Genomic DNA, 25,613 nt, shown 5'->3' with positions numbered 1-25,613 from the left:
ATGCTCCAAATTAAGAAGTGTGTGTTAGAATGAATGAGAATAAGAGTTTCTTAACCTTAAGATTTTACCAGTCATGTTCGGTATACCACTCACACTTCACCTCTGCTCTATTGGACATTATTACTTATTTAATGTTTGCTCACTTCCTTGGTGAAAATTGGTGCATTGATTATCAATGAGGTTGAGCACCTTTGCATGTCTGTGAAGTCTGGCTGTTTTTGTGGTGGCAGGTCAGATTTTTCCACCCTGAGCTTCGTAGAGTAATTCTGTTTCAGGAAGATGATGGTTTTTTTTTCCCCCAACATGTAGTCTTTGGACTGTCTACAGCAGGAGTCCACCAGGGTGATTCTTTAAAATGCACATTATAGGGCTCTAGGCCAGAGCTCCTAGATCGGAATAGAGGAAAAGGCAGGGACTGGGTATTTGCATTTGTGGCAAGTTCCCCAGGTCAGTCTTCAACATTTTAAAATTTAAGAATTCTTAAGAAGCGAAGCAGATTCTTCTTTTTTCTTTTTTAATTTAATTTAATTTATTTTGTATACAGCAGGTTCTTATTAGTTATCTATTTTATACATATTAGTGTATATATGTCAATCAAAATCTCCCAATTCATCACATCACCACCATCCATGAAGCAGATTCTTTTACATTTGTTTCTGAGAGGCATTTTGGCAGTTGTGTAAGACAATTGAAGACATCTCTGGTACTGATGCAGTTATTAAAGATTCTATGGTGAATCTGCTACTGTACTGTGACACTGTTTTGAATACTAAGAGGTAATTACAGAATAGTGGGTACTCTACATACTTCAATTTACATGTAAACGATGCTTTGGCACTGCTACACAGCTGAACCCCTCTGAAAACACTCATGCTTTCAATGTGTGACAACTCTCAGTAAGAAGAGAGAATTTATGGTTATTTTTTTCTCTATTAAAAATTGAAAAGTCAGGGCAGGTTCTAACTAGTTTAATATAAAGTTAAACACTATCTTCAAAACAAAATCTCCTATTACAATAGGAATGCTCTTGTTGTCTTTGAGAATCATATTTTCACACCATCCCTAGAAACTTGGTATATTAAGGGAATGAAAAAGTGATTGATTCCAGGGACTCAGTTTCAGTGTCTTATTAATTTTTTCTAATTTCAAAAAACACATGGATCTCCTTAACATTCAAGCAATGAGTAGTAAATTGTATAATTAATTCTTGATCTCCTCATCTCAGCTTTTGTGTTCTTTTTGGTAATTAAAAGGTTTTTAAAAATGAGTTTACTTTCTAGTGGATTTAAAAAATGCCTTGAACAGTGCTTATATCGTACTAATATTTTATAAATTTCCTAAATTATAACGTTTGAAATGAATTAATTTAAGGTATTTGAAAGGAAATATTTTGACTCTAATATAATTCTAAGGAACTTGAGGAAACAGAAAGAAATTGATACTTCTTAGATACTTGCTTCTATTCTGTGAAGGGGTGATCTGCAAGTATTTTTTTAGTATCACAGTGGTACTAGATGGGTGTACACTGCCGTACCCGCTGAAGGCATACATCATTGTTTTGCTTGTGTAAATCTTCTCCCATTAAGTCACCAGGATAAAACAAGGGCTGTTTAAAAGTGAAATGTGGAAAGTAGTCCTTTAGGAAAAACGTTTGTCAGGTTTTTTTTTTTATTGCCTTTGCACTAATAGCAGTGTGAATGAAAAGTGACCTTAAAGTTTATGAGCTTCGAAATTTTGCAGAACCCAGCCTTTGCGTAGAATGGGCTTTGTGCTCTTCTCTGTTCCATGCAAGGAGCCAATACATGTGTGTTTTCCTTTATGGCCAGAGCACTGTATTTTGTGCCCGAACCTCAGTGACCGCCTGTGTTTCTTGTTATATTTGGTTTCAGATCAATTGTGGTCACAAGTGGGAAACAACTTATATTTATTTTGGAAAATAAATTAAAAATAAGTCTGTTCTAATAACCAAATCAAGAGATTGGGCAGCAGGCAGCCTATTTTCCCATTATTTCTGTTTTTTTATACATGTTCACCTCCCATTCATCATTTCTTCTCTAGATGAAATCTGTCAATAATGTTAACTGTTTCAGATTATAAATTTCTAGAGAATTTATTTCACTTCTATTTTATGTTCAAAAGGATATGAGATAATAAGAATTTATAGTGAATAGCTTGAACTTTGGTTAGTTCTCTGAACTTTGTTGGAACCAGATGAACACACAGTATACCCAGTCAGCCCATTATTTAGGGAACAAAGTTGTGTGCCCAGGTGTTGGAGTGTTTTCTTTTGTATTGTACATTTCCAAGTAATAAAAAAGAAAATTGGGCCTCCCTGGTGGCGCAGTGGTTGAGAGTCCGCCTGCCGATGCAGGGGATACGGGTTCGTGCCCCGATCTGGGAGGATCCCATATGCCGCGGAGCGGCTGGGCCCGTGAGCCGTGGCCGCTGGGCCTGCGCGTCCGGAGCCTGTGCTCCGCAACGGGAGAGGCCACAACAGTGAGAGGCCCGCATACCGCAAAAAGAAAAAAAAAAAAAAAAGAAAATTAACAAAGGAACAAAATGAAGACTTTCTGTGGCCAGGAATTTTTAAACTACTATTGATATTACTATTTTTAAAAATAAGATTTCAAAATAATATGAATCTTGAGTTCGTGTCAAATTTACTTGACTTAGCCCAGTCAGTATTGCTCCATAGATCAGGTGTGGATGTCTGTCTAGTTTCCCAAGAGTTACTTTAATACCGCACGTGTGGAGAGACTAGGATTTGTGTGACCCCATTTCTCCTGTAGCACTGTACATAAAACATAGCATGATATGCTGATTAGATTTCCTGCCAACTGTTGTGTTGTGTACCTGAAGCTCTGTCATGATTAAACACTGCTCAGGGACATGGTGCTAGATGCCTTGAGAGGCAGAGCACAAAAAAATGCTTTAATTTCAGAACAATTTTTCTAGAATTCTAACATGCCTCTAAAATCCAATTTTTGAAAAGTTTACAGACTTATTCTAGAGTGAGCCTTGGCTTGAGCTGAACTCATTCCCTTAATTCTTCTCCCTTTATTTTAGTACCATAATCTGCAATCACTTCAGAGAACCATTTCATAGCATTACAAAATCAAATGAAAGGGCATTTTGCAGCAGGGATCACTTGTTATGAGGAGCTCTTCAGGTGTATCTATAGAACATATAGCTTACTTGTTTGTGATTTCCTTAAACTTGATATCGGCATTAAGTGATTTTGCATTATTTTGCTTAATATGAAGTACTTCCTCATTTAATACAAAAATCTACAAGTAGAGATTGTTTGATAAGTATTTAATAACCCTGAGCTTAATTTAAGCCACAAACAAATACAAATTTAAGGTAGTGTTTGGCAATGGCAGTACATTCCAAGTGTGAGTATGTGGATGAGTCTATGAGTGGTTGTGTTTGTGTGAATCTGTGAATGTATGTGTGTCTGAATGTGGCTGTTTGCACATTATAGTTGTTGATACTTTGTCTTTTTCTATCTCTAGATTCCAGTACAGTGGTCAGACATGGTCACTTTGAAAGCCAGAATGACAAATTATGGCTTACCGAGATACCGGTGGCTTACTCATGCTTGGAATTTTTTTCAGAGAGAGGTAAGTGCTACCTTTTCTGAGGTAGAGGGTATGGAATAAATGGCACACTTTCAAAACAAGTGTTCAAAGCTTTGGCTTTGGTCATTTTCCCTGTGCTGGAAAGTTAAACCGATGATTCAGTTACCACTGGTGTAATTCTTTATTGAGAAATACTTCAAGTAACTCTATGCCCTGCTTTTCTTCCACCATTTCCACTTCATTTCCCATGGTTCACATATATTTTAGAATCTTTTAAAAGCCCTTTTGCTAAGCTAAATTTTCCTTTTTTAACGAGAATTCCTTGATAATTACCCAAGCTCTATTTGAATGGATAATTTTTCATGACTTTTAGAGCTATCTGTAATTTAAACATCATTTGAAAATTTAAAATAATGGGTCTCATTTGGAAATTAGGACTCAGTATATCATTAAAAGCATGAACTTTCTAATCAGAAAGACCTTCATTCAAATTCTGGCTCTGCTGCTTACTAATACATGAGCTTCTGTAATTTACTTAACTTCCTTAAGCTTCAGTCTCCTCATCTATAAAATGGGGATAATAAAGGTACCTATCTCCTCCAGGTGTTGAGAAGATTAAATGGGATCATAAGTTTGACCTCATTTAGCTTATGGTTATTATTAACAGTAACATTACAAAGTTAAGTGCTTTTAGCTTTTCTTACCTACCTTCCATATAGCACTGCATCCCATTATCCTCTCAAACAGGGACTATATTTAGATGTTTAAAATCTGGTGACTTGAAGTTAACCATTGATTCAAACTAAGTTCTTCTCCCAAGCAGTTTCCTTGCGATTGCAGTGACATTCCCAGATGACCAAGTCTATCTCTTTCTTTTACTGGCATTTAAAGCTGGGATCCAAAGCATTTGAGAATCAGGGTTTGGACAAGAGATGTCCTGCTCCCTGCTCAGTTATTCTGTCTTGGATACAGGCAGAGGTTCAAGTCCAGGATAATCTCCAAATCTGGCTCTTTGTGTTACAGTTGTTGAGATGGTGAAAATTATCATTGCAGCACAGATTTCCTGTTTATTTAACTGCTTCCTGACTTTGTTTGTTTACTCTTCATTTGTACTAAAAACAACGTGAAGGGAAAATAACTGAAGTGTTAGGGAATTTATAATAAGCTGTGTTCAGCTACTGCCCGGAGTGGAAGCTTCCTAGAGCTCTTTATTTTCTGACAATTGTGATGTGGACCATGATAATCCAGGTTAAAAAGCAAAATGAGTTTTTTTTTTCTAATGGTACAAAGAGGGCGCCACCCTAGGGAGACAATGTACAGCGCTACAGATGATAGCACACATATTTTTAGCTTTGTTGTATGGTAAGTTCCCTCCTTTACATCATAGGCTTATTTCACTCCAGAGGAGGTGGTGAAGACCTCCGCGCCTCCTGAAAGAGTTCTTAAAAGCCCCTTGTATTAGTTTGCTAGGGCTGCGGCCATAACAAAGTACCACAGGCTGGGTGGCTTAAACAACAGAAATTTATTGTCTCACAACTCTGGAGCCTGGGTGTCTGAGATCAAGGCGTCGGCAGGATTGCTTTTTTTCCTGAGGCCTCTCTCCTGGGCTTGTAGACAGCCGAAGTCGTCTCCCTGTGTCTTCTCGTCATCTAACCTCTGTGTCTGTGTTTAAATTTCCTCTTCTTATAAGGGCATAGGTCAGATGGGATTAGGACCACTCTTATGACCTTATTTTAATTCCTCCTGTAAAGACCTTCTTCCCAAATATGGTCACATTCTGGAGGTTAGAACCTCACCGTGAATTTGTTGGTGGGATGGAAAGACACAATTCAGCTAACCACCTTCTCCCAAAATAAATTGTAGAGCAACCTTGTCAGGCTGCAGTTTTCCTGACTCCTCGTTCAGTGCAGTTCTGGGCATGTACTTCACTTTAGTGGACTCTCACTTAAGCCCTAGTGATGTTTATCTAATACCTTTAAAAAAACTGATGCTAAAAACTGTATTTATTGATTGATTCTAACATAGAGGTTGGAGTATAGGCTTGAGAAAAAATAGGCTCCACCGCCGGCTGGTCTGTGATCTTGGCAACTTACTTGTCCTGTTCCTTAGAGCCGCAGGTTCTGCTTATGTAAAATGGTGGTGGAATTTTCCGGTTTGACAGCATGTTAGAAGAGTGGCCCCATCTCACATTGTGGCCCTAAAAGAGGCAGCAAGACTCCAAGGAGATGTAGACCATAGTCATGTGTGGCTTAAGAATGGGTTTGCTTAAGGGAGTTTCCAGGAAAATTTTCAGTATCAATTCAGTATCTTCTATTGATGAAGAAAAACAACTATGTAAAAAGCAACCATATCTCAGTGACTTATTAAAATAAAAAAAAGCATTTGGCACAGAACATGCTATGCATAAGTTATTTGGAAAAGTCATTTGTGTGGAGCACCTCACTTCCTGAGAAGGCCAGATAAATGGGCTGTTCTATTGTGGACGGAGTGAGCGTGTTCCAAGAACTGTCCTCCTGTCAGCAACACAGAAAAACACATGACATTAGAAAATGAGAAGTAGGTTTCTTCTGCATGCAAGGATTTAAAAAGACTGACTTGGAAAGGTAGTAGTTTATGATTTTTAGAAAGTGGTCATTTTACTACATGTATTTTTTATGGATACTCAATGACTTATGTAAGATACATGATGTTAAAAATAAACAAATGGGACCTAATGAAACTTCAAAGCTTTTGCACAGCAAAGGAAACCATAAACAAGACCAAAAGACAACCCTCAGAATGGGAGAAAATATTTGCAAATGAAGCAACTGACAAAGGATTAATCTCCAAAATTTACAAGCAGTTCATGCAGCTCAATAACAAAAAAACAAACAACCCAATCCAAAAATGGGCAGAAGACCTAAATGGACATTTCTCCAAAGAAGATATACAGTCTGCCAACAAACACAAGAAAGAATGCTCAGCATCTTTAATCATTAGAGAAATGCAAATCAAAACTACAATGAGATATCGTCTCACACCAGTCAGGATGGCCATCATCAAAAAATCTACAAACAATAAATGCTGGAGAGGGTGTGGAGAAAAGGGAACACTTTTGCACTGCTGGTGGGAATGTGAATTGGTACAGCCACTATGGAGAACAGTATGGAGGTTCCTTAAAAAACTACAAATAGAACTACCATATGACCCAGCAATCCCACTACTGGGCATATACCCTGAGAAAACCATAATTCAAAAAGAGACATGTACCAAAATGTTCATTGCAGCTCTATTTACAATAGCCAGGAGATGGAAACAACCTAAGTGCCCATCATCGGATGAATGGATAAAGAAGATGTGGCACATATATACAATGGAATATTACTCAGCCATAAAAAGGAACGAAATTGAGCTATTTGTAATGAGGTGGATGGACCTAGAGTCTGTCATACAGAGTGAAGTAAGTCAGAAAGAGAAAGACAAATACCATATGTTAACACATATATATGGAATTTAAGAAAAAAAATGTCATGAAGGACCTAGGGGTAAGACAGGAATAAAGACACAGACCTACTAGAGAATGGACTTGAGGATATGGGGAGGGGGAAGGATAAGCTGTGACAAAGTGAGAGAGTGGCATGGACGTATATACACTACCAAACGTAAAATAGATAGCTAGTGGGAAGCAGCCGCATAGCACAGGGAGATCAGCTCGGTGCTTTGTGACCACCTAGAGGGGTGGGATAGGGAGGGTGGGAGGGAGGGAGATGCAAGAGGGAAGAGATATGGGAACATATGTATATGTATAACTGATTCACTTTGTTATAAAGCAGAAACTAACACACCATTGTAAAGCAATTATACTCCAATAAAGATGTTAAAAAATAATAATAATTATCAATATTGGCTCATCTATTATCACACATGTACCACAATAATGAAAGATGTTAATAATAGGGGAAACTGGTGGGGGGTGCCGGGGGTAAGTACAGGGGAACTCTGTATTTTCTGCTCAGTTTTTCTGTAAAACTAAAACTGCTCAAAAAAATAAAATCTATTAATTTAGATAACAACAACAAAAAAAATAAATAAATAAAATAAAATACATGAAGTTTACTTATGTTTGACTTAATTGGTGATGTTTGTGGTATATTTGTGGATTTTAGAACAAATTTATATGAGGGAAATACTAAACTTTTTAAAAAAATTTCTTGGAAAATCTTAGTATTACTCATAGCATCAGTATTTCATCATTTATAGTACTCAAGATGATCTTTTCCTCTTTATTCATTTATTTTTATTTTATTATTATTATTTTTAACATCTTTATTGGAGTATAATTGCTTTACAATGGTGTGTTATTTTCTGCTTTATAACAAAGTGAATCAGTTATACATATACATATATCCCCATATCTCTTCCCTCTTGCATCTCCCTCCCTCCCACCATCCCTATCCCACACCTCCAGGTGGTCACAAAGCACCGAGCTGATCTCCCTGTGCTATGTGGCTGCTTCCCACTAACTGTCTATTTTATGTTTGGTAGTGTATATATGTCCATGCCACTCTCTCACTTCGTCCCAGCTTACCCTTCCCCCTCCCCATATCCTCAAGTCCATTCTCTAGTAGGTCTGTGTCTTTATTCCCATCTCGCCCTTAGGTTCTTCATGACCATTTTTTTTTTCTCTTTAAAAATTAGATATTTAAGCAAGTGAAAAAATGTAAAATCATTTTCTGTATTTCCTTGTTTCATTTTACATAAGAAGTTCAGAATTCTTTAAAGTTTATTTTAGTTGAAATTTTGAAATGGTGGATTGTGATATTTTACAATACAGTGTTAATCCTGAGCACAGGTTGATCTTTTGGGCTACATAATTTGCAAAGCCAGTCACTCCTGGCAAAATTCTTCTTCTTGATTGCCTGTACATAACCCTTGTTTTTGACTATATGGGAGAGTAACCGCCCTCTACCCAAGGACAGAAAGTTTTCATAGTTAATTACTCTGAATCTAATCTACATATGTCCTTAAGCAGGGTTTCTAAACTTTGACCAGAGAAGGTTTTTGTTAATAGTTGGTGAAATGAGACTGAAAAGAAACAAAGACAACATAGTTTGTCTTAAATCCAACTTTACTGACACTAAAGACACATCATTTCTTCTGAGATTATGATGATAGAATATGACAGTTTTTTTTCAAGATTCTCACTCAGTTGAATAAAAATTTGTTGACCAAACCTATGTTTACATCTCAGAAATTTTTGGAAATTTACTAGTTAATGAATTGAGTTGGGTAATCTCTGTGATGTGGGCTGTTGGCCACAAATCTTTCTACAGAGATTACGGAAAGTTTTAATATAATATTTGAATTTGTTAAGCGGTTAAGTTGGTAACTAGGCAATATGCAAATAGATTGATCAACTATTCCCTAGTAGCTAGAGGTTTAATGTTAAATATAAGATTTCAGCTATTTGTTTTGTTAGTGTGTATTAACTTTGCTGCTATATGATCACTTGTAGAGGATTTTACATTTGGGGGGAGGTAAGACTCAGTCATGCCTGATCTGTCTTCATGTGTTATGGGCATTATTGTTCAGAATTGTTCCATTATGGAGTCCTCTATTACATTTCTGTTGTCAACATAAAATGTGCACATATCATTAGGTGATGACAGAAGTGACTTTAGCTCTGGGTACAAATATTTAAGAAATCTAACGTTCAGTCTCCCATAAGTTAAGAAAATATTTTTGTTGTTTCTGAGCCTGACCAGTCATTCTTTTGCAGTTCAAGTGCTGTGGAGTTGTCTATTTCACCGATTGGCTGGAAATGACAGAAATGGACTGGCCCCCAGATTCCTGTTGTGTTAGGGAATTCCCAGGATGTTCCAAACAGGCCCACCAGGAAGATCTCAGTGACCTTTATCAAGAGGTAAGGCCATATGTCATTAACTTATCATGGAAGTAAAGAATCAACAACATGCCAATGCAATTTTCCTCTTCTGTCTAAATATGAGGGACCCAAAAACTTTTTTCCTCTGAAATGTGGAGAAAGAGGACAAAGCTAAAAGTTAATATAAAAATCTGAATACTAATCACATTTTAACAAAGTAAATTTGGAAAGACTAGGTTTTAGAATTAATTGGATTTTGAACTGTATTGTCTAGAACCAAGCTCTATTGCCACTTCCTAAGAGCGCTTTAAAAACAGGCATGCAGAGTGTGTGACTAACTCTGGACATTCGGGAAGACAAGGTTTGCAGTTCTTGAGCAGAATGTGTATTTAGGGCTTCCATATAGACTAAAACATGGGGGTGGGGAGTGGACAAAAAACCCCCCAAAAAAAACAAAACCCAAAAAACCCCCAAAAACCCTTCTACTCTCCAGAGAAAATGCTGTTCTCGTCTCTTCAGGTCCCCCTGCTGGCTAATGATCAGTGATGTTAGTTTTAGCTGATTTAATGAAGTTAGATGCTCAGTGGGATTAAAGTCAGTTATCAAATGGCTAAGAAACTTGCATATTTATGTTTTCGGGGAGAATTCATCAGAATCATCCGTTATTCCTTTGTTAGCAGAAGTTTTCCTATTCCTTCATTTTTAATGGTGATTTTCAAACTTTGTTAGCAGAGGAATCCTATTTTCAAATTAAAATCTAGAACTACACCATTCCAGTAGAGTAGCCAATAGCTACAAGTGGCTATTTCAATTAAAATAAAATAAAATAAAAATTGCATTTCCTCAGTTGCACTAGCCACATTTTAAGGGCTCAACAGCCACTTGGGACTAGCAGTTCCTGTGTAGGCCAACGCAGATATAAGACAGTTCCATCTTTATAGAAGGCTTTATTGTAGTCTTGATCTAGAATGGAAGCTCAAAATGTAAATCAGGTGGAAGGAAAGCTGCTCAGGCTGATGGGCTGGGATCATTTCCCAGATACATCACCAGTCAAGTATCTGGGTACCACAAATCATATTAACATAAAGTAACAATTTACACCATTCATAATATAATACACACATACACACACACACATCTGTTTTTCTCTAGAAATACTGTTATTGTTCAAAACATCTTTTAGGCTGTCTGCCAAAGTCAGTTGTAGAGATGCACGAAAATCAGCTTTATTAATTTATAGTGTAAATTAATGAATTTGAAAAAGATGCTGGATTACCCACACAAATGTTTCATTTTATTCATGTCTTAGAGATGAATAGCTTTTGACTGTTAAAAAATTCATCTTAGAGGACAAGCCTTTGCCACATTTAAGGATACCCAAAATAAAGTGCTTTGGGCTCTGAAGGCAGGCCACAAAGAGGAGTGCCAAAAATCTTTAAGAGATTCAGAATTGTGTTAGTCTTTCTAGGGCAGGAAAGTACCACAAAGTGAGTAACTTAAACAACAGATATTTATTGTCTCACAGTTCTAAAGGCTGTAAGTCTGAGATCAAGGTGTCAGCAAGGTTGGTTCCTTCTGAGGCATATGAGGCATATGCCTCTCCCTCAGCTTCTGGTGGTTTGCTGGGAATCATTGGTGTTCCTTGGCTTGTAGAAGCATCACCCAGATCTCTGCCTTTGTCTTTACATGCCATTCTCCCTGTTTGCATCTGTCTCCAAATTTCCCTTTTTCATAAGGACACCAGTCATATTAGACTAGGGGCCTACCCTTCTCCAGTATGACCTCATCTTTACTAATTATATCTGCAAGGATTCTATTTCCAAATAAGATCACATTCTGAGGTACTGGAGATTAGGGACTTAACATATGAATTTAGAGGGGATGAAATTGATCTCATAACAAGAATTGTTGAAGCAACTGAATAACTCAGGTGTTTACTTTAAAAGATAATCAAAATACTTATAGTCATGCCTCACACTACTGGGAAGTATTGTGTTTGGATGTTAATTTTAAACATATTATGCTTAGTAGCATTCTGGCTTTGAATGAAAAGAAATATACAAGATATTGTATATTAAATGAAGGATTATTGAGTCAGTGTCTCTGAGTTCCTCAGTGATTATGTTACATTTTTTTTTTCCTGAGTGAAAGGTAAATATTGGTTGGTGTCTGTAGTAGGGATGGTTACCTAACAAGTTCACCAGTTAAAGTCCTATTGATTTCATAAAACAGGAAATCAAGCTTAATATTTCTAAGATAATATTAGATGCAGATGTAATTGTGGATATTCAAATACATTATAACTTACCACTAGGTTTTAAAAAACAGATGATTACAGACAGACATTTATTTATTAAGATGTAAGCCCCAGGGAGAACCTCCTCCTGGGATAGTAAACCATTTTGCAGAAAAATCCAAAACCAAAAAACCCCAGAGGATTACAGTATAGATGTAAGTGTAGACATGTGAATTGAAACCTGTCTACTTTCCTAGTGTGAACTTTAATCCGTTTGTTAGTTTTTAGGAGTGGCAAGTCAATATGGGGAATTATTGGGCTACATATATAATAATTTCTACTTTCTTTAGTGATTCATACTGGTAACATGATTATAACCAGTATTGATCCTAAGAATGACAAAACATGAATGAATTTACCGTATCTTCCCACAAAGTCTGAGTATGGACAGATTCACTTCAGTTTTATTATTTAGTTGAAAAGCAGTCAATTAAACATTTAATAAAATTTTTTTCTTTAAAAATGCAATTCACTTTTGCTAGTAGTATTCATAATGAGACACTTTAATTTCAGGATGTCTATAATTGCTTGTTACATGAATTTTAAGATTAAAAGAAACCACACTATTGTGCAAGTGCAAATTGATGGCCCATATTATCTTAAAAGTTTTCTCATATTTTCATCAAAAGACTTTGAAAAGCAAGCTGACATTATCAGTTACGAGATGTTCTTTAGACAGACTTCCAGCAGAGACAGAGGTTCATTATATCAGAGTAATATGCTTTTGCATTTTACAATTAATAACAGATGCTGATATTGGTAACATAGTGCATAATTATGTGCATAGCTGACTTACAAAAGTGGATCACTTAGTAGCTTTATGGCAAAAGTACAATTAAATCTATCATTAAAAATAAGACTTAATTCCACTTTGCCCAGGAGAACATACGTTTCCTCATTGCAGTGTGCCCAGAGATCATCCACCTGAAAGATGAGGGGTTTGAAAGGGTGAACAAGTGAGGGACAGCTGTTGGTATTTGGGAAATTTATTCTGAAGTAGCAAGTACTGAAAGGAGATATTTTAGAGGCCTTCAAAAATTTCAAAGTTCATCATTCCGAACAGGAACTAGACTTATTCATTGTTGCTCCAAGGGCCAGAAGTTACAGGAAGGAAATTTTGAATCAATAGACGGAAGACCTTGCTCATCAAAATCCGTCCAGTTGTGAGAAAGGTTCTCTTGTAAAATCGTGAGTGTCTCATCACTAAAAATATTAAAGTCAAGGTCAGATAACTATGTCATTGGTGGGTAGAATGGATTTTTAAATTAAGGGTGAATCTGGACTAGATGAACTTCAAGGTCCCTTTTATCTTTCATATTCTGTAAGCTTAGAGATAAGAACTGATTTTCTTCCTGTAGTCTTTCTTCAGTAGTCTGAAATCAAGGAAATAAATCATTCTCAACCATCTGGTGGCCTGCATGGTCCCTGACCCATATGTCATATTTTATGACATATTTGAAATCTGTGAAAAATGACAGAGCGGAAATATAGCAACAATCGCACATTTTAAAAACATTTCCATCAGTGGTATTGTTGGGTTTGGCACACAGCTCCTCAAATATCCATAATGAGCTACCCACTTGTATAAAAGTATAGATTTAAAAGTATAAATTGTATAAAATCTCGTATAAAAGTATAGATTTAAAACTCCACAGATAAAACTATCTCTGACCCTCAATTTAGTTCTATCCCATTCATTCATTCAAACAGTTTTGAGTACCTACTGGGTTCCAAGTGCTATTGTGAACGCCGAAGATACCATGGAAAATATTTCAGACAAAAAACTCTCCTCCAGTATAACTTATGTTCTAGTTAGGGATATAGACATTTAACAAGAAAAAAACAGCAATAAAAAATCATTTCAGGTGGCGGTAAGCACTTTGAAGACTCTGAACAGGGTCATGTGCTAAAGAATGGCTTTACTGGTGAGGGAATTCTTTAAGATAGGATGTTTAGGAACAGGCTGTCTTAGGAGGTGACATTTGAACCGAGACCAGTTGGTGAGAAGGATCCAGCCATGCAAAGATCCACTGAAGAGTATTTTTTTTAGCCTGGGGAACTGCAGCGTAAAAGCCCCCCTGGAGGTGGCCTGGACCAATGATTCCTGACTGCTTCCTACCCTGCAATTTGGGACTGTTTGTGTAACCACACTCTCTAAATAGTGGGTGTGAGACTTGGCTTCAGCAAAACCTCAGACTCAGAGTTTAAGTTGGTAAAATACAGGACTGAGATGCGTCTCTTCCTTCTTTCACCTGCCGAGTTTTCCATCCTATCAGTTACTAAAGTTCTAGACTTGACTGGAGAATAAAAAGAGAGAAAGAATAAAGAAGCCTGGTAGAAAAAAAGTAGAAAAGGTAGAAAAAAAGTTTTGGTAGAACAGGGACTTCTAACCCCTTGCCCATGGACCTGTGTTCTTGGATGGGCTTCAAGAGAAAAGTGGTATTGTTGAAATTGTTTTTGATGTTTTATATGCATTTTTCAGTGAGTAGGATCCATAGCTTTCATCAGCTTTTCTTGGGGCTCCATACCTAAAAGTGTGAAGAACCACAGTTGTAGGGAATAGTTGCAGTGTTTGCTCTCAGATAGGAAATGAAGCAAAAACACCTCCTCAAAGAAACTGAAATGGCACTTTCCTCCTCTGTATGCCACCTCAAGAAAAATAAATGGATGTAAACAAACTCACAACAGGCCCTACTTCAAATGGACCAACTCAAAATGTAAAACCAAGAGGGAGAGAGTCAAGTAAAATATACTTCCAAAACCACATTTCTTTGTTTTGTAGTTAGGAGAAAAACTACTGTTAAAAGAGATTGACTGCTTCTTCAGAATAGTTATTCACAGAGGTTATGTAAGGGCCGGTCAGAAAGATGGTTTCTACGAAGCTGTGTGCCTTTGGGACACTTTTTCTTTGGATGCTTAGTCTTGATATGTTCCATGGCGTATTGGGTTTGAATATCAAATACTCTTAATAATTTCCTTTGTGGCAAATGATTTTGCTCCACACCATTTCTGCCTCTTTAGAAGGTTGTTTATTTCTTTTCTGAGTAACAGAAAACCTCTACGTTACAAATAAAGAGATGAAACAGGGCAGGGGTATGAATGTGAAGGGGATGTGATCTTTCTGAGTCCTGACTTGCCGGATGAAGAACCCAGATGGTGATGGTGTGTATAGGTCTCCAATGCTCACAGATAGTAAATGGACATGCAGGGATGCTCCCCCAGGTTAAAGCTGGGGGCAGCTCATGGTGACCATGTGGGATGGCTTGTCTGAGGTTTTTATTCTCTCAGTTGTGTATCAACCTTTCTGTGAGCTGAGAGTTAAGAATTCAGCCCTCACCCAGATTGGAGGTCCTTCCTCACCCATCTCCTTTGCACACTGCTGTCCGTGACAAATGATATTTGTTTTATAATCCATGTACAATTTGGGGGGGGAAGTATCTCAGCCCTCAACACTTTTTATTAACACTTTTCCCCTGTCAACATCTTTGTTAGAATTAGAAAGGTGAGTCAGTACTATATGTCTGCTTTGACTAATAGAAACAACTTTTATTTTATAATTTTCACGCACAACATCCTACACATAGAAATATTATCTCAGCACTTCTGAGCCAGAGGAAGAAACATGACAGAGTATTGTGGGTACAAAAGGACATGGTGGGGAATTGGGGGTGTGGCCTTATGGCAATGTCTACCTAGTTGTGGGATGGATTATTTTTCTCCCAGGGAATCCTGCTCTTAAGCTGCTAGTGAGATTCTTCTTGGGACCAAGTAAATTTCCACACCCCAAACAAACAAAATTAGGGGCAAGTGTTGAAAGAGAAGCCCAAGGCAGGAAGCAAGAGGTAACAGCTTAGGCCCCTGGCCCAGTACCATCCAGTTGCACTGATATGAGGTTGATCACATCTGCATAGCAATGATCCTCACATCAGTGGCTAAAAGAAGAGGTAGGAATGAGATGATCTTGATTGGGACACAGGAAGGAGCCTGACACTGGGTGGGCAGTCCTTCATTGCCACTGTCTTTGCGATTGAGATGTGCAGTGAAAGCACACAGAGTGGGTAGTAGTTCACTGGGCCTCCAATCTTAAAGCTAAGCAGGTGTTAGCCAGTTGCAGAAATCATTTGGGGGGTATGGGGCCCAAAAGGGCATTTCAGGCAGAGGCAACGGCGCAGAGTTAGAGCTGGAAGCAAGACAGCACAGCGAGAGCACAGGCCTGAGGAGGGCTGGACAGGGCAGACGCTGGCTTATGAAGAGCCCTGTATGTCCTGCTAACACACGCATTTTATCCTGAAGTCTGTGAGTAGTTGCCGAATGAAGTGACAAACAGGTTCACAAATTTGAGACATTGTTAGGAAAGTAAAACTGAGAACAGAGTTGTCATGGGATTCTGATTTATTAATAATGAAGCTCCATTCTCAGATAAACACACAAAGAATCTCCTGCCCAGATAGTGAACCATAGGCAGCTTTCAAGCCCAGTGGTTATTTAGATGGAATATACCTAAGAAGATCCATTCTCAGGGTTCTTTTGTATAAAGGCAAAGACCCTCCCTCGTGCCTCTCTGCTGACTTCATTATCTCCTCCATAACTGCTGGCAGGGATCAGGTTGACTCGGACTTGGGGTGATATCTGTTTTATCATCTGAAGCCCTGTAGGATGAGTTTGGTCTTGGTGGAGGGGGGATGAATCCCTTTTATATTCAAGCTTCACTTGATCTAATCAGGCCTTGAACTATTCTGCCAGTTTTGCTTCAGGTACACAAACGCCTTCTTCTTTTCTTTCATTCTCTTTCTCAACATAGTTCAGTTGTGAGCTTCCTATTACCTATTCAGTATTCAAGCAACTTTTCCTCTTGTGCTTTATTAGTAGAGACTTGCAAACTTTGCCTTTAGAAGGTACTGATATGAAAGCCATTATAATGTTTTGACCTGAAAAAGTACTGCACAAAGTAACAATTTTAGATCTGTGCTTAAAAAATCATTAGGTCGGCACTGTGGAGCATAAGTTGAGGTGAGAATTGGGTCTTGACGGGGGGAAATCAGGTGGGAAACTGTGCAGGTAATTCACTGTGAGGGATTGTAAGGGCTGGAATTCAGGTGTGCCACTGAGGAAGGCAAGGAGGAGATGAATATGAAAGATATTTAAGAGGGAGAATGAACTGAATGATGATTGGGGTGGGTGTGGGGAGTGAGTGACAGGGAAGGTACAAGGACAAGGACACCTGACATTGACTTGGACCCTAGAGAGATGAGAAAGCTGTTCATTGAGGGGAGTGATAGGATTTGATTAGTTCCATTTTGAAAATGCTGGGTTTAGGGTTCCTGTCAAGTCCTCCATGTGCAGAAAACCAGTAGGAAGTATGAAGCTCAGGAGACAGAACTCGGCCAGAGATCTGGGGTTTGTGTGCACTACTTAGGAAAGTGCTAACTCCAGATACAATGGCTTGGATGAGGTAGGACTCTATTTCTCTCTCATGCACCACTCAGCTGGTCCAGGCTGCCAGGCAGCCCTGCTGCACAAGTTCACCCAGGGACCCAGGGATGAGATAGCGTCACCTTTTATGACACCTGTCTTTTCCAAAGTCTCCCCTGTTTTCCTCCAGTTCCAGTCAATTGGGAGGAGGAGGAAGTAGGAAGGAGAACATCCAGTGCCTGAAGCTCTGCCCTCAGCACCTCTGCTCACATTCTCTTGGCTCACATGGCTGTGCTTAGCTGCAAGAGAGGCTGGGAAACGTGGCCTCTGGCTAGGAGGCTGTGTTCCCCTAGAAAATGCTACCTACCATGAAGAGTAGAGAACAGCCTAGAGCAGGTGGGGGAACTGTCAGTTTACAGGTGTTATCAGTGTGTACGAGGCTATACATGCACAGGAGGAGGTAAGACCACACAAAGAGATGGTGTAAGGTATGCAGCTGAGGACAGAAGTTGGAAAATGGAAACCCATAAGGGCAGTGGAGAAGGCACCTATTGTAGGTAGAGAAGGAATGGAAAGCAGTGTCCTGAAAGTCAAAGAAGGAGAGGATTCTAAGAATGAGTTTTCCTTAGTGAGGAAACGTGGTTCAGACGTTAAGGCTAGGTTCCAAAAACTAGACTCTTTGGGTTAAACTTTCCCTCTACTCATTAGGTGTGTGACCTCGGGCAAGTTTTAAACCTCTCTGCTTCATTTTTATTACCTGTAAAGTGAGGATAACCAGAGTACCCATCTCAGGTTGTTTGGTGAGTGAATTAGCATGTTTACAACCCTTAGAATAGTGCGGGCTTGTAGTGTCTACTACAGTAATAGCTGAGAGTTAAAGTAAATTAGGGATTGAAAAGTACACATTGGATTTCTCAAATAGGAGACATATACACAGCTCTGTGAGCAGCATTTTACATACATTACATCCTTTCAGCCCTAAAACATTTCTATGAAGGTACAGTATTATTATTTCCATTTTACAGATGAGAAATGTGAGGCACAGAAAGGCTCAGTGACCTAGTCCAATTTCATAGAGCTAGTAAGTGTCTAAACTCAGATCTATTTGATTTCAAAGCCCATACTTCAGTTAGGTACTAAAATTTCAAGATGTGGAGCACATGGTGAGAAGCAAGCTGAGTGTTTATAGATTTTTTTTCACTTCTAAACCTCAATTTTCTTGTCTATTAAATGAGATAATAATAGTACCTACCTCATTATGGTTTTATAAAAATAAATAGAGCTACTTAAGAAACCCTTAGCAAACCACTAGGCACATAATAAACACAAATCTTCAATGCATGGTGATAGCTAATGACAATAACAGGAACTTATTAACATATTTATTAGAGTAAATAGAAAAATTAGTGATCTATGATTAGATTCTTAACTAACCAAATTGCCCAGAAATTTGCTAGTAATACAGGAAAATACGCATTTTCTAGTTCTATTTGTGTTGGCTGAAGGTAGAATTTAGGTCAAGGTTTTGGGGACTTCATGTGGTTTCCCACTTTGCTTGTTTTCACACCTTCCCACTTCTTAAGGACAAATATTTAGGGGAAAGAAGGGCCCAGTGAGAGACCTCTGATGAGGGCTTTGTACATGTTCTGCTCAATGAGGCAGGGAATGCCTGCCCCTGGACCTCACCTCCCTAGGGAGAATACCACCTTCTGAGTTTGCTGAAGCTAGTTTCTTTATAACCACATATCTTTGCTGAAAATGACAAATGTTCAATAAACACAGTCATTTAAACTTGAGGATCGTGCTTCCCTAATGGGGAACTTGTGAGGATCAAATGAGATATGAGGGCCTGTTGTTTTTTGAGATACATGAAGACTTTTTCTACTGCATTTCCTATGTATGGGTTTGGCTAACTTTACTCTTGAGAACAGAAAATCCTGTAGTGAATTTTATTACTTGCTGTTGAATTTTTCTTTTTTAAGGAAGGATTTATTTCCCTGCAGAGCTTATGATTATCAGTGGAGAACTTTTGTTCCAACCTCTTTAAAGCTCATGAACTCATGAACTGCTATCAATTTTAAAATAAATAGGTCTGAATATTATATATTTGTATCTGATAATTAACACAGTCATTTCAAACTTGGGAGTTATGTTTATTATGAAAAATCAATGACAGGAATATCAATACTGGCATGTATTGGCACCTAGATTTTGTTTATACTTTATCTTCATAAGCACATTAGAAGTCTGCCTAATTTTTTGATGTGGCTTGTGAATATTGAGTACCGAAAAGCCACGGGGGCTCTTCTAATTTTAGAAACTCATTTTGGAGACAGATCAGAGCATAATTTCAAGTGTATAATTTCCTCAAGTGAAATGAGGCATCCTGACATACCTTCAAATAGATTCCAGGAAATATGGGGTTTAGTGATTTTTCTCTGATAAAAAGGTAGTGTTGTTATTTACAGTTGACCAGAATTTTAATATTGCAGCAAGTAAAGTAGACTAGCTAACTTGTCTTATTCATACCTTTGAATTATCTGAGGTTATTAATGTGGCTTTATCCAGCAAGAAAACATATTCAGGATAAATCAACTCAGAGTATTTTATTTTGAGAAAAGCAAATAAATGCAATTCTGTTCCTTCCTATTTTGAATTAAAAAACCTTTGTGAAATGGAATGCAGTTTTGAACTCTAACATTTCTATTTCCCCTTTTGACCCACTCAACAGAAATGTTTGTTTATGCAACTAAATATCTATGAACAGTACAATAGATTACAGAGACATATTTCCATTTTTTCTTCTCTAGACTTAGTGTCTTGCTTTTCAACAAAAACTTCCGAGTTTACAGTGAAAAGTGTAAACCTTATGCATGATTATTTGACTGGCTCAGAATAAGCTCACAACTTGTGTTCAGACTGAATTACTTCAAAGAGGGTGATGCAGAATGGACAGTAAACCCTGGAGCTGCTTCTACGAAGAATTTAAAGAGTGGCTGAGGCAGACAATTATTTTATACACAGAAATCTGGAAAAATACTGTCTTCTCAGGAAGAGGAATATTCTTTTGGAAAGTTAATCCTTAACTTTAAGTAATTGTGTAAATAGTTCATTGGAATTCAGCATGATACTTAGTATGCTGCAGGTTTCTACAGTGCCTCCTAAGTCACCAAAGAAATATCAAATTGTGTGCCGTGTAGAGAGATTTGTGCTTTTATTTATATATTTATACTTTGTATCTGTTTTTATTAAAGGATTTAATGCAACATACAACAAAAGGATACAATGGATGAATAATACAAATAAGTAGCACTGGATAAGATAAATAAGTACTAGGGATGTAATGTACAACATGATTAATATAATTAATGCTGCTGTATGCTATATATGAAAGTTGTGAAGAGAGTAATCCTAAGGGTTCTCATCACAAGGAAAAAATGTTTCCTCTTTTTCTTTTATTTTGTATCTATATGAGATGATGGATGCTCACTAAACTTATTGTGATAATCATTTCATGATATATGTAAGTCAAATTATGCTGTACACCCTAAACTTATACAGTGCTGTGTGTCAATTATAGCTGGATAAAACTGGAAGGGAAAGCTACATAAAGAGCAATGGAAAGTCAGGATTAAGGAAAGAGTAATTAGACATGCTTAATGTGAAGGCAAATGGGATAACTGTGGTTGACTTTCGTATTTGCCCCTGAGCTTTCTGAAAGCCCAGGTGAAATGACACATAATCACCAGCATCATTTTAATGTTTGGAGGGCAAGTATTCTAATTTTTCAAAGGGAGCAAAATCCAAAAATATTTTTTTCAAGTGGGATTTTATATCTACTACTCTAAGTTATCTAGGAAAATATCTTCAATATTATTTTCCACAAATTTTGTAGAGAAGTTTCTTATGGTGTTCTTCAGTAACATTAAAATACACTTCAGTGGAAAATAATATGCAAGGGCACAGGTTAATACATTCCAGCGTGGCAGAATTTGGTGGTCTGGTTTGACATTTGGATATAATTTAGAGTACCTAGAGACATCAATTTATTTCATTTATTTTAAATAATCTGTAGATAACACCTCTTTCTGAGGAGTTCCTGATGGAGAATAATAAAATATAATGTAATGAATTATGATAACAAACTTAGTACTAAACTAAATGCTAAAATTCTGTCTTGTTTGGGGGTGATCTTTGTAAACTAACTGAGGAAAGAATAAGACTGACTTTTTTATAAACACTGAGGGGTCTAACTAGAACCTTTGCTTTGAATAAACGACCCTTGCCCACCTCAACAGGGAGGCAATCTTCAGGCCCAGTGATCTCTAAGGAGGCCAGGTCCTGACTGAGCAATATTGATACAATCCCACGTTCACCCTTCTGGTGGAACTGAAAAGATTTTTTCACTGGCATCCAAACCCATTCACAACAGCCTGGATTGTCTTAATATTTCATTGCATTTTCTAGTTTCTTAGAGTTAGAAATCAGTTTTATTTTCAAAGAAACATTGACAAAATCAACACCATCCAGAAAGAGATCATCAGGATGATGAAGTGTATATATTTGGAAAACATGAAAGAGCTAGGAATATTTAGCCTAGGGAAGTGAGTGGTTAAAAAGAAAGTGATGACACTTCAAATATGGCTCTCTACCTTATGGAATAAGGTATATATATATATATATATATATATATATATATATATATATAAAATGTGGCAACTTTGGAAATCAGATTCTCCCCTCTCCCCAAAGTTTGTTGTTTGCTCATTAGTTACTTTTCTGAACTAACTCTGTAAAGTCTGTACTCTCTGTCCTGTGTGGCCACTGAAATCTTGGCTCACTTAGCTTAGTGGTCACTTAATGAATGAACTGAAGTTTCCTTTAGATACCTGGAACCAGTAAGTCTCCCAGCCTTTGCCAAGGGTGTACAGAGCCTCAAGGTTAACCAGAAGTGAGATCTTAGGGCCTTTTTAGGTCTTTCCTGAGCCTGTGCACAGCCCTGGGCTTGAGCAGAGCTCTACTCACATGTGTAACTTTCTAGACCCCCACAAATATGTGAGAGCTCTGCCAAACCCCCTATGGATTTCACATTCTCCAGTTTTTCCTTTTAAACTTTTGACTAGCCCATTGTGTGCAACTCTTATCCACTACCTCAGGCAGCCTCAGTGTTGAACAGTTACCTCTAAATGCTTTTGACAAATATTCCCAGGGGAAAAGGCTGTCGCCCTGGTTGAGCTGCAAGTCAAGTCGAATAAAGACAGCCTTGCAAGTGAGCTCTTCCAGGGAACCACCAAATAGGACAAATAATGACAATTCTCTGAGAATGGGGCTTTGAAGGAGCTCCAACCCTACTCTGTTGCCTTTGGTGGCTGCCAGACCACGGGTTTTTACCATAATTGTCGGCTGTTTATTTTCAAGGCTCCTGCAGAGCTGGGGAGGGGAGATGGGAGTAAGGCAAATTAAAATGCCACAAAGCTTGCTGTTCTTACTGAGGTTCAGGTGCTTTTCTTGAATAAACGCTCCCCAGATTGCTGCAAGTGTTTGGATAATTTCCAGAGTTCTAAAAATGTTGATTCTTACAATTTTTGCTAGTGCTTTCACTGTTTATGTAGGGGAGAGACTATTCAGAGGTCATTTCTCTGCCAGTTTTGTGGATGGCACTGTAGAAGTGCTTTTTAGCCATATTTTTACAAGTTAGAAAGTTGGATTATTGACTTCCAAGTTCCCCTCCCACTCTAGAACATTCAGTGTTATCTAATATATCACATTCCCAAACCATCCTAGATGATATTATTTACTGTGCCTTTATTTTGGGTAAATGTGATTGTTTAAAATAAAATTGAAAGAGACTTTACCTGATGCCAAGATATGAAATACAGTAGACTGTAGCTTAGTTATCAATCTCTGCTTTGTTTTAGTCACAGATTAAAAAAAATATTACCTTTTCTGCACATTCAACTTAGAGTGAATTAGTCTAAAGGGGTGGGAGATCTTATACCAATAGGAAGAACTATATGGGTAAAATTTAAGCACCAGGGACTACTGAAAAGGTAGAAATCAAACAATAATTGACTTACAGGATTTCACAGGGTTGAATCATTAGCATATGTATTTCATGAGTAGTTTAGCTTTAATTGTGGAATTTATTATTATTATTATTACCAACATATTGGTATGCCCATGCTGATTCTTTATCCATTAAAGAACTATCTTTGTAATAAATACTGAAAACATAGTTAAGGAATCAACTAATCAATGCAAAGCCATTTTATATCAATTTCTTTAAAGATGGATTTGATGATCTGGTGCTGCATTACTTAGCAATGATGTTAAATGATAAGTTAATATAAATGAATTTCCCAAATGTCTGAAGCTAAACCCTTTTAATTAAGTATTTTTGGTTGCCTCTTTTCAAACTATGTTAAAGATTTCTCTGCTTCATGACGAGGCTCATGATCTATCATCTCAGTGGCAAAAATCATTTTGGATAGTTCCGTCACTGTCTTGAGAAACAGTGACTGCCACCTTGGCTCTTGTGGGCAAGGACTGTTTCATTAATACTCGGTGGTGACACAATGCTGTGCTTTTGGTATTTTATACTCTAAAAAGGTGTTGTACTCCTTGTCCATTAATACCTGCTTTTCATAGATTTTGCATCTCGTTTAATGTGTGCTTTCTAATCTTCTGTGGGCTGACGTACCAGTTACATATGATTCCTAGAGCTCTTACCATATATGAGATCACATTCTAAATGTTTAAATGTGCTTGTTCATTTAATTCTCCCAACATCCCAAACAGGTAGGCACTATTATCATTCATGTTTTCAGATGAGAAAACTGAAGCACAGAGAGATTAAGTAATATTCCCAAAGTCACATAGTTTATAAGTAGCAGAGGATGGATCTGAATTCACAATTCTGACTCTGCAGGTCATGATCTATATGGTGTCCTATAAGGATGCTTGTTGGAATTACACATAAGCATAAGAGTGAATGGGCTCTGAGAGACTACCTGAGTGGATCTCTTTGAAAAATATTTGAATTTCGGAGATTGTGACATCTATTTTGGTTTCCCACAGTGTGTGTGTGTGTGTGTGTGTGTGTGCGCACACGCATGTGTGCACGCACCCATGCACACATGTGTGTATGTATTAAATAGGTATGAAGACCAGAGAAGTGATTTTATTAAACCAGTGTTAAGTAGTATTAATTATAAATATCTTAACTTCCTTTTTGGTGAAATTGATAAAACTTTGTTAATGTTTTGCTGTTAATTTGCATTACATAGTATACCAAAAAAGGTAGTTATTGAAATGGGTCTGTGACTAATTCTACATGATTTTTATTTCTTGAGAGTAATGGCTTATTAGGGTACACTTACTGATCAGTGTCTTTGGAAATCTAAGAATTACATATTATTCATTCCTCTCCTCCAGTATAATGCACAAATTAGCAACTGAGTCAATAGTCTTGCTTTCCTAGATTTAGTTACTTATGGAATCTGGGGAATAAAACAAGGAGGCAGTTATTTCAATAATTGTCAATTTCCTTTTATTCATGTGACTGACTCAGCAGGGTAAGTAAGCACTGAGTCACTTTTACCCCAAACTCAGAATAAAAGCTTCAAAACGTCGAGTTCTTGTTGGGAGATAATTTTCCATGGGTCTCTTGCATTTCTGTGTGTCTTACAAGCAGAGACACTGGCTGCCTTTGTTCTGGACTGTCTTTTCAAGGGTGTTTGCATAGAAAAAAGCCTTGAAGATAGACAGTGTCTCCCTTCAGAGAAGAGGGCAGTTTTGTTTACTGTCTAGTATAATGAAGATAATGTCTCTCTCCAATATAAGGAGCAGGTGCACTTACTGTCCATTATAAAATATTAGGGTTCCCTAAGCTTGGAGTTCCTTTCCCATAATGTAATCCTCTGTGTGTGCAGGCATCATCTGGCCTTCTTCATGTTGCCCTTGGGACTTGAGGAACTGACATGTACCCTGGCTATTGCTATAAGTAATAAAGCCCTTTGTCTCTGTCTTCTGCAGCATCCATGAAACTGTGGCAGGCTAATTTGTTATCATCCAAATAGAGAAAAATCTCAGAATCTACAAAGTTCGTGAATTTTATTATAATTTTAACTTTTTCTAGTTTTTCACTTTAATTTAGAATCAGCTTCCCTTTTGAAGGGTGAATTATCTTTTCTATGATGTGGGCTCACTAGAGACAGGGCAAGTATCCTATGCATTGGTCACCTAATAGGTAACTTATGACAATTGTTAGTCCCATTCTACCTTCTTTTCTTTGCTTCCTCCTGCCCCCCATTTTCCTCAGTCATGGCTCTTCTTTCTCTTACTTTTTTCCCCCTCCTCTCCTCTTCTTTCAGAATTCTCTTCTATATCTACCATAGGCACTCCTTAGCCTTTGTACTTAAAACTAAGCACAAACAGAAACCTTGCTAATCTTTTGAAGTCA

At 37.6% G+C, this 25,613-nt stretch overlaps 1 protein-coding gene across 2 annotated transcripts in view; it reads left to right on the top strand.

The window, feature by feature from the left end:
- Positions 1-25,613, top strand: part of TSPAN12 (tetraspanin 12) — a 65,288-nt gene that overhangs the window by 37,315 nt on the left and 2,360 nt on the right. For both annotated transcript variants that reach the window (XM_060107916.1, XM_060107915.1), the window contains 2 exons: positions 3,516-3,623; positions 9,340-9,483. In XM_060107916.1, coding sequence (XP_059963899.1) covers positions 3,516-3,623; positions 9,340-9,483 — 252 coding nt within the window. The remainder of the gene's footprint in view (positions 1-3,515; positions 3,624-9,339; positions 9,484-25,613) is intronic.

This window comes from Mesoplodon densirostris, chromosome 9 (genome assembly GCF_025265405.1).
Source record: "Mesoplodon densirostris isolate mMesDen1 chromosome 9, mMesDen1 primary haplotype, whole genome shotgun sequence".
NCBI lineage: Eukaryota > Metazoa > Chordata > Mammalia > Artiodactyla > Ziphiidae > Mesoplodon > Mesoplodon densirostris.
Note: the sequence above shows the minus strand (reverse complement) of the source record. Positions and strands in the feature narration are given on the sequence as shown.